General features: G+C 44.1%; 1 protein-coding gene across 2 annotated transcripts in view; it reads right to left on the bottom strand.

The window, feature by feature from the left end:
- uso1 (USO1 vesicle transport factor) overlaps window positions 1–15,558 on the bottom strand; it is a 103,581-nt gene that overhangs the window by 83,846 nt on the left and 4,177 nt on the right. For both annotated transcript variants that reach the window (XM_078407649.1, XM_078407640.1), the window contains exons 2-3: window positions 6,579–6,665; window positions 4,867–4,931 (exon numbers count right to left, since the gene is read on the bottom strand). In XM_078407649.1, the coding sequence (XP_078263775.1) occupies window positions 4,867–4,931; window positions 6,579–6,665 (152 nt within the window). The remainder of the gene's footprint in view (window positions 1–4,866; window positions 4,932–6,578; window positions 6,666–15,558) is intronic.

Raw genomic sequence — 15,558 nt, 5'->3', positions numbered from 1 at the left:
CTCGGAAAATTGTTGTCTGACCAGTGTCCGCCAATCATTAGTGAAGTATGCATCATGTAAGGGTTAAAACAGTTGAGATGATTGTCACATGTACCGAGGTAACATAGAAAATAGGTGCAGGAATAGGCCATTTGGCCTTTTGAGCCAGCACCGCCATTCAATATGATCATGGCTGATCATCCAAAATTAGTACCCCGTTCCTGCTTTCTCCCCATTCCCCTTGATCCCGTTAGCCCTAAGAGCTATATCTAACGTAGACACAAAATGCTGGAGTAACTCAGCGGATCAGGCAGCATCTCTGGAGAGAGGGAATGGGTGACGTTTCGGGTCAAGACCCTTCTTCAGACTGATGTCAGGGGAGGGGGGCAGGACAAAGATAGAATGTAGTCAGAGACAGTAGGACTAGTGGGAGAACTGGGAAGGGGGAGGAGATGGAGAGAGAAAGCAAGGGTTATCTGAAGTTAGAGATGTCAATGTTCATACCGCTGGGGTGTAAACTACCCAAGCGAAATATGAGGTGCTGCTCATCCAATTTGCGCTGGGCCTCACTCTAACAATGGAGGAGGCCCAGGACAGAAAGGTCAGATTGCTATATCTAACTCTCTCTTGAATACATCCAGTGAATTGGCCTCCACTGCCTTCCGTGGCAGAGAATTTCACAGATTCACAACTCTCTTGCTGAAAAAGTAGTTCCTCATCTCAGTCCTAAATCTCCTACCACTTATTCTTAAACTGTGACCCCTGGTTCTGGACTCCCCCCAAAATGGGGAACATGTTTCCTGCATCAAGCCTGTCCAAACCCTTAATAATTTTCTATAAGATCCCCTCTCATCCTTCTAAATTCCAGTGAATATAAGCCCAGTCGATTCATTCTTTCATCATATGTCAGTCCCGCCATTAAACTAGTGAACCTACACTGCACTCCCTCAATAGCAAGAATGTCATTCCTCAAATTAGGCCGAAACTACACACAATATCCCAGGTGTGGTCTCACCAGGGCCCCGTACAACTGCAGTAGGACCTCCTTGCTCCCTTCAGATAATAATCTGCCTTCTTGTTCTTGCCACCAAAGTGGATAACCTCACAATTATCCACATTATACAGCATCTACCATGCATTTGTCCACTCATCCAACCTACCCAAATCACCCTGCAGCCTCACAGCATCCTCCTTGCAGCTCACACTGTCACCCAGCTCGGTGTCATCCGCAAACTTGGAGATTGTAAAAGGATGCCACTCGTAGGCAGAGTCTTTTACTATATATAAGTTTATTCATAACACTGCACATACATTATGCCCTAGCTGTCCGTGGTCATCACTGGCACTAGAGAGCGAGCTGGAGGTGGGGAAGTTACAATTATACCAAAGACAATGGGGAGTGGTTAGTAGTGGTGAGGTCACTATGTTAAAGGAACATGCACTGATCTACATCCTTCCTCTTGGAAACATCCGCAAACTTGGAGATGAAGAAACCTTTTCTTCCCAGAGACATCCGAGATTTAGCTAGACTAAATAACCTCTATTCCCATCACTGAGGATAACTAGGGGATACCTAGTTTAAAAGACATAGTTGACTGCTTTTTGTAGATTCTGGAAGAAGCGCAAGCTTATTATGCAAGGGCATATGGTGAGTGAGTTCACTGCAGTTCATCACGAGCGGGGATCCGCACTTCTGCAGGACCCTCGTGTTCTCCAGGGCAGGCTGTGGTTGAAGGAATCCCCATGGAGCAGAAAGGCACAAAATTCACCGTTTGACTCTTCTGTTGCTGGGTTATTGTTGTTTTAATCAATGTTACATTTTAAAATTTGAATGTCCGATACTTTTAATTTTGCATGTGCTTTTATACGTTTAATATACTTTGGGGCAGCAAAGTGGCACAGCAGTAGAGTTGCTGCCTGACAGTGCCAGAGATCCGGGTTCGATCCTGACTACGGGTGCTGTCTGGACGGATTTTGTACATTCTCCCTGTGACCCTGTGCATTTTCTCCAAGTTCTCCGATTTCCTCTCACATTCGAAAGATGTACTGTTTAATTGGCTTGTGCAAATTGTGAATTGTCCCTGGCGTGCGGGGCAGTGCTAGTGTGCAGGATAGTCCGAGTGTGCGGGACAGTGCTGGCGTGCGGGACGGTGCTGGCGTGCGGGACGGTGCTGGCGTGCGGGACGGTGCTGGCGTGCGGGACGGTGCTGGCGTGCGGGACGGTGCTGGCGTGCGGGACGGTGCTGGCGTGCGGGACGGTGCTGGCGTGCGGGACGGTGATGGTGTGCAGGACAGTGATGGTGTGCAGGACAGTGCTGGCGTGCAGGACAGTGCTGGTGTGCAGGACAGTGATGGTGTGCAGGACAGTGATGGTGTGCAGGACAGTGCTGGTGTACAGGATAGTGCTAGTGTGCAGGACAGTGCTGGCGTGCAGGATAGTGCTAGTGTGTTGGGTGATCGCTGGTTGGCGCGGGCTTGGTGGGCCAAAGGGTCCCTCTAAAACTAAGACGAAAAAAAATCTTATTTTAATTTTGTTTTTCTTTATCATTGATCCGAATCCTCAAAACCTGATGTTTCATTACAGTATGAGAAAATGCGGCCATTCCTCACTAAAATTCACCAGTTTGCCTCACTACCTTCTTTGACATGGCCACAGGCTGGGATACCGGGTATAAATGAATTTATGAGTGGATACAGAGGAGGCACAGAGATGCACAAAGGCAGTCTCACAGTCCAAACAGGGCCAGTGGACTACCTGGGAAAACCTGGAGCATCATAGGCTTAACTGGAAGGATCTGTGGGAGATGGAAGGAAGCCGTCTTAGCTTCATAATCAGAGCCACCTACGATGTTCTTCCCACACCCAAGAACCTGAACCAGTGGCTTGGAGAAGATCCATCATGTTCTCTCTGCCAAACCCCAGCAACATTAGCAACATTAAGGCACATCCTCACTGGTTGCAAAACCAGTCTTTCACAAGGCAGCTACACCTGGAGGCACAATCAGGTCCTGCGACAACTGGCGATTACCTTGGAAGGTAGGAGAACTACCACCAATGCCCTCCCTCCCCCCAAACCACCCATTTTGTAAGAGCAGGACAACTTCCAGAGAAGCCATTTGCAAGAAAGGAACCGACCCTCCTGGACACTGCCCGGGACTGGAAAATGCAGGCTGATCTAGATCAGAAGCTCATATTTCCACCAGAGGTGATTACAACTAATCTCAGGCCGGACCTGATCTTGTGGTCAACCTCACAGAAGTCCCTGTACATCGTGGACTTAACTGTGCCTTGGGAGGCTGCAGTTGGCGCATGAACGAAAATGCCTGAAGTATTCAGACCTAGCAGCCGAGGCAAAACAACGCGGCTGGCGTGCCCAGGTGCTCCCTGTAGAGGTTGGTTGTAGAGGGTTTGTAGCCATGTCAACAACCAGACTCCTGAAGGGAATGGGAGTCCGAGGACAGGCCTTCCGTCAGGTCGCTGTCAGAGGCTGCCGAGCGAAGCAGCAACTGGCTGTGGCTGAAGAGGAAAGACTCCAACCGGGCTGCAAAATGACCAGCAACAGGGGTAAAAATGGAGGGGAGCGCACCTGGGACGCCAGGTATCGTTGTTGAGCCTTCTGGAGGTGTCGTGGGCCTATCAACGAAACACCAAGGAAGGAGGGTGCCCACCTGATCACCTCAATGAAGTCTTTACCCCTACCCCCACTTAAGAGATTAAGAAGGTGCCAATTACAGAAGGGATTGTAAAACCAAGTCTTATACGGTCAACTGAGAACATGCGGCCATTCCTCACTAAGATTCACCACTCTGCCTCACTACCTTCATTGACATGGCCACAGGTTGGGATACCGGGTATAAATGAATTTATGAGTGGATACAAATGAAAAAGGATGTATTTATTTGGGATAATTTTACGCGATTCGGTCTCCTTGTCACCTTCTATCCAAGTCATGCAGGTGAGATGGTCATAAACAAATACAAGCCGTGAAGAAGCAAAGTTGCCTATCCATTCCCCGGACTCTCCCTCTTCTCCCCTCTCCCATCAGTCAAGAAGTGTGAAAATGCATACCTCCAGATTCAGGGCCAGTTTCTTCCCAGCTGTTATCAGGCAACTGAACCATCCTACCACAACCAGAGAGCAATCCTGACCTACTATCTACCTCACTGGAGACCCTTGGACGATCGTCAATCAGACTTTACTGGACATAATCTTGCACTAAATGTTATTCTCTTTCTCCTGTATCAGTACACTGTGAACAGCCTGATTGTAATCATGTACAGCCTTTCCATTGACTAGATAGCGTGCAGCAAAAAATGTTTTTCACTCCACCTTGGTACCTGTGACAATAAACTAAAGATTTTGGAAATAACAGAAACTGTAGATGCTGGACATGCAGTTTTTTTTCAGAAGTAGTATAAAACCCTAAGCAAGTGCCTCTTAACAAGTATTTGTGTGAGGAGGATCTCATATTTATGATCCACACAGACTCAGGGTCATAATACTTTTGGTTGTTAGTCAGATAAGCAAATCACTTGCCAAAGGCATTGGAACGACTTCAAAAATTGTTGTCAAACCAAATATTTGCAAGTTTGGCTTACAGCATTTTTCCTGAAGGATTTCAATATTGGGATCAAACTTTTTTTCAAAACTGAATTTTGACCAACAGGCAATTTAAAGAGCCTAGGGTGACAAGCCAAAAGCATTACCCATCCCATATCTTCCTATATTTAACTCGGACCACACAGAGAATACACTTTAAGAGAAAAAATGTTAACACTCATCTCCCAACAATTATGCACAATAATCAGCATGGCGATTCCTTCTTTTTACTGCAGACGCTAAGTGTTGAGGCACCTGCCCAGTTAATATTCAGCTGAGGCCACTTACCGGTCCATCTGCAGCACATTGATGAGGTGTTCCATAGCCTGACTGCCCACTTCGAGACGATATTTCTAAAATAAATTAGACATGCTTAGGGCTAAGAAAAGAAATTAAATCCGCTTTGGACAACTGAATAGAGATTTGGTTCTGGTTGATTACTGCGCAAACAAGTGGTTGTCTCACGCAGGTGTTTGTGTTTTTTCTCCTCCTTCTTCCCCCACCCACTCCCCCGTGATCAAAAGGAATAGAGGGGCTGTTTTAGTCTTTGAAAAGTTTTAAATTGTTACAGATAACAATGCAGGTTAACAAAGCCATAAAGTTACAAAGAAGGCACCTGGGTCATTCTATAGAGAATGAATAATGACATTACTCTTATTTACAACTTTGTTACGTTGGAGCAATATATGCATGCCCTGCCTCGCATTGTACAAAAATATTGATTTGTGTTTTTAGAATATTGCGCTTGTTACTTTAAGTGCTCCTATTTTCGGAATAATGCGATCAAACCTATGCCTATCAAACGTGCACATCAGCTTTCAAAGTTATCTTATAAGTTCAGTTTTGGTTAACAGAAAGAAAACAAAAATAATTCCCTGCAGTGATTAGGTTATATGTTTAAATGTATCTGCCTTTAGTATATATTTTTCCAATTACAGAAGATAAAGTTCTCAGTTTCTTGTCAGTTTAATGCTGCGACTGTTAGCATCATGCATTTCATATCATAAAGGGAAAGCTTTATGTGTGATGTGATTTACCCTAATTTATTTCAATGGGCTGCGTAGTCACCTTTCGGTGCCTGGTATGTGTTTGATTTATGTGCTTTTTGATTTACGCGCTGCTTTTCAAGCCTGTAACTCCTGCGTGACATGCAAGGTGCCAACAACAGTTTACAAAAGTGACATCAGACATGAGGACAAGAGTCCCAAGTACTGACAATGGAACAATGAAATTTAGATTTAGAGATACAGCGCGGAAACAGGCCCTTCGGCCCACTGAGTCCGCCCGCACATTAACACTATCACACTAGGGACAATTTTTACATATTACCCAGTCAATTAACCTACATACCTGTACGTCTTTGGAGTGTGGGAGGAAACCGAAGATCTCGGAGAAAACCCACACAGGTCACGGGGAGAACGTACAAACTCCGTACAGACGGCGCCCGTAGTCAGGATCGAACCTGAGTCTCCGGCGCTGCATTCGTTGTAAGGCAGCAACTCTACCGCTGCGCCACCGTGCCGCACTTGTAAATTCTTACAAGCTGCAGCTTAACAGGTCTAGTGGGAGTGTCTAGGACCCTAGACTAGGATGCACAGCCACAGAACAAAAGGGCATACCTTTAGAAAGTAGATAAGGAGGAGGAGGAGGAATTTCTTTAGTCAGAGGGTCACGAATCTGTGAAATTTATTGCTGCAGACGGCTGTGGAGGCCAAATCATTGGGTATTTTTAAGGTGGAAATGAACTGATACTTGATTACTAATGATGTCATGGGTTATGGGCAGAAGGCGGGAGAAGGGGGGTTGATAGGGAAAGATAGATCAGCCATGAGTGAATGGCGGAGTAGACTTGATGGACTGAATGGCCTAATTCTGCACTTATAACTTCTGAACTTATCGGGGGGGGCAGCAGAATGAAGAGTGGAAGCAAATGCCAGGTGGGCTAAATAGCTTGGAGTTTTGCAGCAATCCACAATCTTTTGAAACACAAACGATCGTACCTTAGACAATGATTTGATTGCTCTCACAGCATCCCTGCGGTCCTCCAGCAGCGTAGAGGAAGCTACTCTGTCACACAGTTTCTGAACCTGTTTCAGGAGATGAAATGGTTAACTACTGAATGCTGAACATAGTCCACATAGCTTAACTGTACAACAGCGTTCTAAGGATTTCAATGTCTATTTACCTACGAGCAATAAATACCATCCACATGCTGATACGAAGTTATAAACCACTGTGCTACAGAAAGCTGGGGTTCAAAGTTGGATAATAGCTCTAAGATCTGATCTCCCACAATTTTTATCCAACAAAATATCCAGCCGAAATCAATAGGAAAATGCTAAATTGTGAACATGATTCAAAGTGAATGAACCCATCAAAGCACCCACCACAGCCGAGAAATTCCTCCTTTGTTGTGCCTTCACATTGTACAAGTTTAGTGGAGGCACAAGGAACTGCAGATGTCGGAATCTTGCGTAAAACAAATTGTCGGAGTAACATAGCGGGTCAGGCTGCATCCGTGGAGAACATGGATAGGCGACTTTTTGGGTCGGAGCCCTTTTTGGTTACGTTTATTATTATTGTCACGTGAGGGGTAGATGGGGGTCAGGGCTGCACTCTAGCTGATGAGAGGACGGTTCAGTTGCCTGATTACAGCTGGGAAGAAACTGTCCCTGAATCTGGAGGTGTGCGTTTTCAAATTTCTGTACCTCTTGCCTGATGGGAGAGGGGAGAAGAGGGCTTGACCCCCCTTGATTGTGCCGTTGGCCTTGCCGAAGCAGCGTGAAGTGTAGATGGAATCCATGGAAGGGAGGTTGGTTTGTGTGATGGTCTGGGCTATGTTCACAACTCTCTGCAATCTCTTGAGGTCTTGGATGGAGCTGTTCTCAAACCAGGTTGTGATACATCCCGATAAAATGCTTTCTACAGAGTATCGGCTGATGTTGGTGAGAGCTGTAGGGGTTTTCCCAGTATGAAAGGGCCGGAAAAAGGGTTCTGACCCAAAAGTAATTTATCCATGTCCTCCAGAGATGCTGTCTGACTCGCTGAATTATTTGTGAATGGGTTTAGTACACTGATACCATATTGAAGCTGAATGTTCACTTTATGCGGAACATTATATCACATTGAGCAGATGCACAATGCACTTTCAGTCAACTACACCATGCTTGTGTCAATTTGTGCACAAGCAGATCGGTAAAAGTCTACCGAGTTCTGGAACGTATTCACATTGACAATGCAATAGAACAAATGTGATCCATAATATTTTAACAAAGTTTTCAACTTAAAATGATTGAAGTATTATTCCACAGAGGTGCCCATCAAATCTATGCTATCTCCAGCTTGACAAATTCCAGCAGTCCTGTACTCCTTTTTCTCCATAGCCCACAAATTATTCTCGCTGAAACTTTAGCAGTTTCTCATCGGCTATGTGTTCACCACATTTGTTAATCTCACTAAAGCTTTCGACCCTGTTTGTCAGAGGCCCCTATGGAAAATCACGATGAAAGTACGGCTGATCGAAAAGTTGTTTGACAACTCTATGACAGTATGTTGTTTAGTTTAGTTTAGCCTATTATTGTCACGTGTACCGAGGGATAATGAAAAGCTTTATTTGCATGCTATCCAGTCAAAGACTATACATAATTACAATAAACCATCTACTGTGCATAGATGGAGGATAACGGATACTTTTAGGGTAAGATAAAGTCCAATAAAGTCTGATCAGAGATATTCAGTCCAAAGAAGGGTCTCGACCAGAAACGTCATCCATTCCTTTTCTCCAGAGATGCTGCCTGTCCCGCTGAGTTACTCCAGCACTTTGTATCTATCTGATTAAAGATAGTTCAACGGTCTCTAATGAGGTAGATGGGAGGTCAGGACAATGCTGTAGCTGATGAAAGGACCATTCATTCCGTTGCCCGATGACAGCTGGGAAGAAACTGTCCTTGAATCTGGAGGTGTGCGTTTTCACACTTCTGTACCTCTTGCCCGATGGGAGAGGGGAGAAGAGGGAGTGACCGGGGTGAGACTGGTCCTTGATTATTGCTGGTGGCCTTGAAGAGGCAACGTGAAGTGTAGATGGAGTCAATGGAAAGGTGGACTGGATGGATTGTGTGATAGTCTGGGCTACGTCCACAACTCTGCAAATTTTGCCGTCAATTGTTCCCAAATCAGAGACAGACCAGAGAAATATGCGACAGAAGGTGTTCACACCTATTCCCAGTATGATGGGAAAGAAAGCTGTGTGCTTGCCCTAACACTGTTTAGTACAATATTCTCTGCAATGGTGTCTGGTGCCTTGCCTGATAAAGGTGGAATCAACCTTAAATACCTTTTTTAAAAAAGCCAGACTGACAGTGCTCTTTTTAATTTAACCCTCGGCCAAAACCAAAAGTACCAGAAACAACCTTAAAATGCTTCCTCTTTGCTGATGACTGTGCACACAGTGCAGGCTCAGAAGGTGAAATGGAGGAAAGCTTGGAGACATTTGCTTGTGGCAACCATGGCACAAAGAAAACAGAAATCATGTACCAACCTGCACTGAACACTTCATACACAGAACTAAACATCCTTGTGAAAGGTCAGAGGTTTCAGTATTGTACAAGTTTACATACCTTGGCAGCACTCTCGCAAGATCAGTCAACATTGTCAATCAATACAGGATAGCAAAAGCCAGTTCTGCTTTTGGAAGAGGGAGGTAAAGTGTGGGAACGAAGAGGAATTAGTCTAAAGATTAAGCTGAAGGTGTCATACCCAGCTTAACCTATGCTAGCGAGACTTAGACAGAGTACAGCAGCCAGTCCACATGGTTTACCCACTTCCACATGACCTGGCTGTGCAGACACTTCACATCAAGAGGAAGACACGTTCCAGACACACAGATTCTATCCCAAACACACCTCTATGAAAGAATCACAGATCAGCTGGTTGGGACATCAGATGAATGTCCAATGACAGAATACCAAAGCAGCAGCTTTATGAGAAATGACTGAGGGCAAACAATCATATGGCGAACAGAAAAAGAGATTGAAAGACTAGAACATCCCCGAAGAGTTTCAGCTTTTCAATCTCTCCTTATAACTACAGCCCTCCCGGCATCATCTTAGTGAGTCTCTTCTGCACTCTCTCTTTTGTTACCACATCCTTCCTTCAACAGCTGCACACAATACTCCAAGTGATACAACCAACGTTTACTACAGCTGTAATGTAACGTCCCGACTCTTATGCTCAATGTCTCAGCCAACAAAAAGTTCAAAATGCTTTTGTCAATACCCTATCTACCTGTGCTGCACATTCAGAAAGCCATGAACCGGCACCCTCAGGTGTCTTGACATCAACCCTCCTAAGATCCCTTTCTTTATTTGACTTCCAAAATGTATTGCCTCACACTTGGCTGGATTAAATTCCATTTGGCACTCCTCTGCCTAACTTACCAGCTGATATGTTTCCTGAGGCAATCTATCTTTAAACTTACAAATCACATCCCTGCATTCTCATCCAAGTCATTGAAATATTACAAAGGTCCAATCACCAATTCCTGAGGTACACGACGTTTAACAGACTTCCAATGAGAAAACACCATTCACCACTATCCTCTGCCTCCTATGACTGTTAATCTTGGATCCAGTTTGCCAACAGATCAGATCCTGTAACAAACAGGATGAATAAAATGAAATCAGTTAATGACTACAGACATTAAATGGCAGGATGCCAGAGGGAACAGTGCTGAAGCCGCAACTATACACAATTTGTATTAATGACTTGAATGAAGGTACTACTGCCATATTTGTTGATGAGGTAGGTTAGCAAGCTTGAGGAAGTCAAGGGATACAGATAGGTGAAGTGAAGAGGGAAGAAGTTGGCTGTTAGAGTATAATGTGGGCAAATGTGAGGTTATCGACATTGGAAGGGTTGAAAACATTTTTTAATGGAGCAAAGGACTACAAATGCATCACATTACAAAAGGTGTCGGAGTTCCTAGTATATAAAATACAAAAGAATGTTGGCAAAAAGAGACACAAACTACTGGAGTAACTCAGTGCGTCAGGCAGTCTGACCCTTCTGAAGAAGTGTCCTGACCAGAAATGTCAGCGATCCATGTTCTCCAGAGATGCTGCCTGACCCAATAAGTTACTCCAGCAGTTTGTCTTTTTTTTGTAAACCAGGACCAGAGTCGGGACGTTACATTACAGCTGTTCCTTATATCTAAACATTATTGGCAGGCAGGTAAAACAAATAAATAAGATTGGCCTTTGCTGTGAAGAATATGAAGAATGGAAATAGGAACATTTGGTGGAATTTCACAGTATATTTTGAGGCCTTTCCTGGTGTACTGGACGAGTTGTGTTCTGCGTGATTTAGGAAGTATATGCTTAGTCTGGAGAAAGTGCACAGGCAATGTAAGAGTTATGGAATGATACAGCATACAAACATACCATTGGGCGCAACTGATCCATAATAATGTCATCTCCCAGCACTTAGTCCATAATCTTTTATGCCTCAGCAGTTCAAGTGCTCATCCAGACACATGTTAAACACTGTTAGTGACCCAGCTTCAACAACTCCCAAGTCACTGTATTCCAGGTACTTAAGAGTTCCTGGATTAAGGACCCCTTATATCCCCTCTGAACCTCTTCCCTCTCACTCTAAATCTGTTCTCTACTTTTATCCACATCTGATGTGGGAGAACGTTTCCTATAGATACCCTATTTATATCCCTCATAACCAAATATACCTCAATTATGTCTCTTAACATGCTCTGCTCAGGGAAAAGATCCAGCTTCACCAATCACTCCTAATGAATGAACAGCTCCATCCCACGTTATAGGAAGGAGAGAGTTCAGGGGAGATTCACCAGGATTTTTCCTGGTGAATCTCCCCTGAACTCTCTCCTTCCTATAGCATTGAGACTAGAGCTGCACATTGTAAGGGAGTTAATGAGGGCGGGGAGAAATTAGGAAAGTAGTATTGACCGTAAGCTTGGGTCAGCCATGATCCTTTGTATGAGGATATTGAATGATCGTATAAGAGACCATTGACTACAGCAGAGCACCTAGAACTCCAAATGTAGCCGTACCAATATTGTGTACATCGGCAACATAATGTCCTAACTCCTGTACTCAATAGCTTGACCGATGTAAGCAAAGGTGCCCATTGCCTTCTTCACCACCCTGACAGCCTTTGTCTCTACACCTTTATAAAACCATGTTCCTGCACCCCTACGTCTCTGTTCAACAGCACTCCCCAGAGCCCTGCTAATTACTCTGTAAATCCTGCTCTGATTTGCTTTGTGTGGAAAAAGTTGCCCTCCAGGTCCCTTTTATATCTTTCCCATATCATCTTCAACTTATGCCCTCTAGTTTCAGACTTGCCTAACTTGAGGAAAAGATTGTGATTTTATAAACTTCTAATATAAGAAAATAACTGCAGATGGTGGTACAAATCGAAGGTATTTATTCACAAAATGCTGGAGTAACTCAGCAGGTCAGGCAGCATCTCGGGAGAGAAGGGATGGGCGACGTTTCGGACCCTTCTTCAGACTTTATAAACTTCTAAAATCACCGCTCAACCTCCTATGCCACCAGGGAACAAAAAACCTTGCCGATCCAGCATCGCCTTATATCTCAAACCCTCCAGATCCAGGAACATCCTTAAAATCATACTTGCACGCTTTCCAGTTTAATGGCATCTTTCCCACAGCAGAATATGTGCAGACTACTCCAAATATGGCCTGAACAATATCCTGTAACATGATGTCCTACTTCCTGTATTCAATACCCTGACCGATGAAGGCAAAGGTGTCAAATGCATTCTTCACCACCATAACAACATGTGCCCCCACCTCCATCGAACGATGTACCTACACCCCTAGGTTTCTCTGTTCTCCAACACACCCCAGGGAACTGCTATTTACTGTGTAAGTTTTGCCATTGTTATCAACTCCTCACATTTATCTAAATTAAACTCCATACACCATTCTCGGCCCATTGGCCCAGTTGATCAAGATCCCAATGTATTTGCAGATAATCTTCTTCACTGTCCACGAGTGTCATGCACAAACTCACTAACCATACCACCTACAACCACATCCTAATTGTTATTATAAGCAATGAACACCAGTGGGCCTGGCACTGATCCCCGAGTCCCGATTTCCCATGCAAACAGATATGCTGATGATCCCAAATCAGTCCTTGCCTTTCCAAATGGAACAGTGCACACAAAAACAGGCCCTTTGGCCCACAATGTCTCTGCCCCACATGTTGCCAAGACCAACTCCCATCTGTCTGCAAATAATCCATATCCCCCCATTCCCTCAATATCCAAAAGTCTCAAATGCCACAATCGTATCTGCCTTACCTATCACCCCAGCAGCACGTTCGAGGTACTCACCACAAACTGTGTAAAAGAATTTGCCCTGCACAATTCCTTTAAAATTTGCCTTTCTCACCTTAATACCTCGAGTACTTGACTTTTCTATCTTGGGGAAAAGGTTCTGACTGTCAACCCTATCTGTGCCTCTCATAATTTTCTATATTTCTATCAGGTATCTCCTGAACCTCCGTAATGCTAGAGAAAACAATTCAAGCTTGTCCAATCTCTTCCTCTAGCTAATATCCCCTAATCAAGGCATAATTCTGGTAAACCTCCTCTGCTCCCTTTCCAAATCCTCCACCTCGTTCCTTTGATGGTGTGACCATAACTGTACGCAAGACTTCAAATATTCCAACACTCCAAATGCATGTAGTTCTTTCTCTAAAAGCCGCTCCGATAACTCACCCGTCACTGATGGAAGGCTCACCACTCTTCAGTTCCTAAGCTTTTCCTTGGAACCTTTCTTAAAGAGGCACAATATTAGCCAATCTCCAGTCATTCAACACCTCATCCATGGCTATTGGTGATAGAAATATCTCGTTCGGGGGCTCTACATTTTCTTCCCTCGCTTCGCACGATGTCCTGGAATACATTTCATAAGATGCCAGGGATTTATCTACGCAAATGTGGTGTAACAGGTCCGGCACCACCTCTTATGTGATGTGAACTCTCTTTAAGGCATCACTATTAACTTCCCCAAATTCCCTCATGTCCATGTCTTTCTCCGTCATAAATGCAGACGAGAAATGCCTCACCCACTTTCTGTGCTTCCCCAAATAGAGGACCTTAGTGATCTTTAAGGACCCAATTCTCTCCATAGCTGCCAAAGCTATCTCCAGCCCCTTTTTCCCTTCAAGATTTCCTTCTTACGTGTATGCCCACTATACTTAGGGAATTCACGATGCCAGCGAACTATACCTGACATGCCAGAGCCTTGATATCATGTCAAACCCTCATTATTGATCAGATTACCACATCATCCTATGCTGCTGGCTCCTGTCAGCCTTACCTCCTTAACTCGACAGAGTGAGTGAAGGTACTCTTCACTCTTGCTCCGCCATTCAATCATGGCTGATTTATCTTTCCCTTTCAACCCCATTCTCCTGCCTTCTCCCCGTAACCTTTGACACCCTTACTAATCAAGAATCTGTCAATCTCTATTTTAAAAATACCCAATGACGGCCTCCACAGCCGTCTGTGTTAATTAATTCCACGTTATCCACCCTCCAGCTAAAGAAATTCCTCCTCATCTCCTTTATAAAGGGATGCCCTTTTATTCTGAACTCTTGCTATTTGACTTTTAAAATAGTCCCACCAGATGTCTCTTTACCTGCAAGCAGATCAACATTTGAACATTCCTGTCTAATACTATTAAAATTTACCTTTCCCTGATTTAGGACTTCAGCTTTTGGACCAGTACTGTCCTTTTTCATTACAATTTTAGAGCTAATAGAATTATAATCATTAGTCTCAAAATGCCTCACTCCCCATGAACACTTTCAGTCTTATTTCCCAAGAGGAGGCCATGTGTTGCCCCTTCTATGGTCAGGCATTCTACACATTGATTGAGAAAACTTTCTTGAACACGCTCAACAAATTCCACCTCATTCAAACCCATAGCAATATGGCAGACATAGCTGATTTTTGGAAAGCTAAAATCCTACATGATTATTAAATATCTAATTAAAATATTGTACACTAATATTATTGCAGCTTTTTATGCTGCCTTACATATTTGCTCCTCTAATTCCCGTTGACTATGGGGGGGGGGGGGTGCTATAGCACAATCCGCTCAAAGTGATCAGCCCTCTCATAGTCACAAAATGCTGGAGTAACTCAGCAGGTCAGGCAGCATCTCGGGAGAGAAGGAATGGGCGACGTTTCGGGTCGAGACCCTTCTTCAGTCTGAAGAAGGGTCTCGACCCGAAACGTCGCCCATTCCTTCTCTCCCGAGATGCTGCCTGACCTGCTGAGTTACTCCAGCATTTTGCGAATAAATACCTTCGATTTGTACCAGCATCTGCAGTTATTTTCTTATAGCCCTCTCATATTCCTCACTTCCACCCATACAGCCTTACTGGCCGATTCTTTTCTCTGTACCAACATTATGTTCTCCCTAATCATAAATTCTACCCCCTCTTACATTGCCACCTCTAATATTTCTCAAATGTATAAATGGTTTCTACAGCTCCATCATCATCTAGGTGAACAACCTTTTCCTGAAGTCACTGTTAACTCTTCTACTAATGCTGCATCTTTCCCACCACCAGACTAATCAATAAATTATGTCATCACTTCATTTGCCGGAAAACTATCAATCAAATCTAAACATCTTCTGTCAACTTGATTAAATGGATTGTGCCAAATCCCTGAAATCCTAAAGGGTGCTGCAAAGTGACTCTAAATTAGCAGTCAAGTTATGGCTGTTACAGACACTGAATTGGTCTCATAACTCCTGCTGCTAAAAAGTGAAGCAAATTGACCATGGTTGAATATAATTGGGACATTTACTAGATTATACATTAAAACTATTATACCAAATCCAATAAATGTTTCAAACCATCTCTGGGAGAATATTGAGAAATCTGTCCCATGTAACTGCAGTTT

Source organism: Rhinoraja longicauda, chromosome 1, assembly GCF_053455715.1.
Source record: "Rhinoraja longicauda isolate Sanriku21f chromosome 1, sRhiLon1.1, whole genome shotgun sequence".
NCBI classification, from domain to species: domain Eukaryota; kingdom Metazoa; phylum Chordata; class Chondrichthyes; order Rajiformes; family Arhynchobatidae; genus Rhinoraja; species Rhinoraja longicauda.
This window is presented reverse-complemented; position numbering and strand designations above follow the sequence as displayed.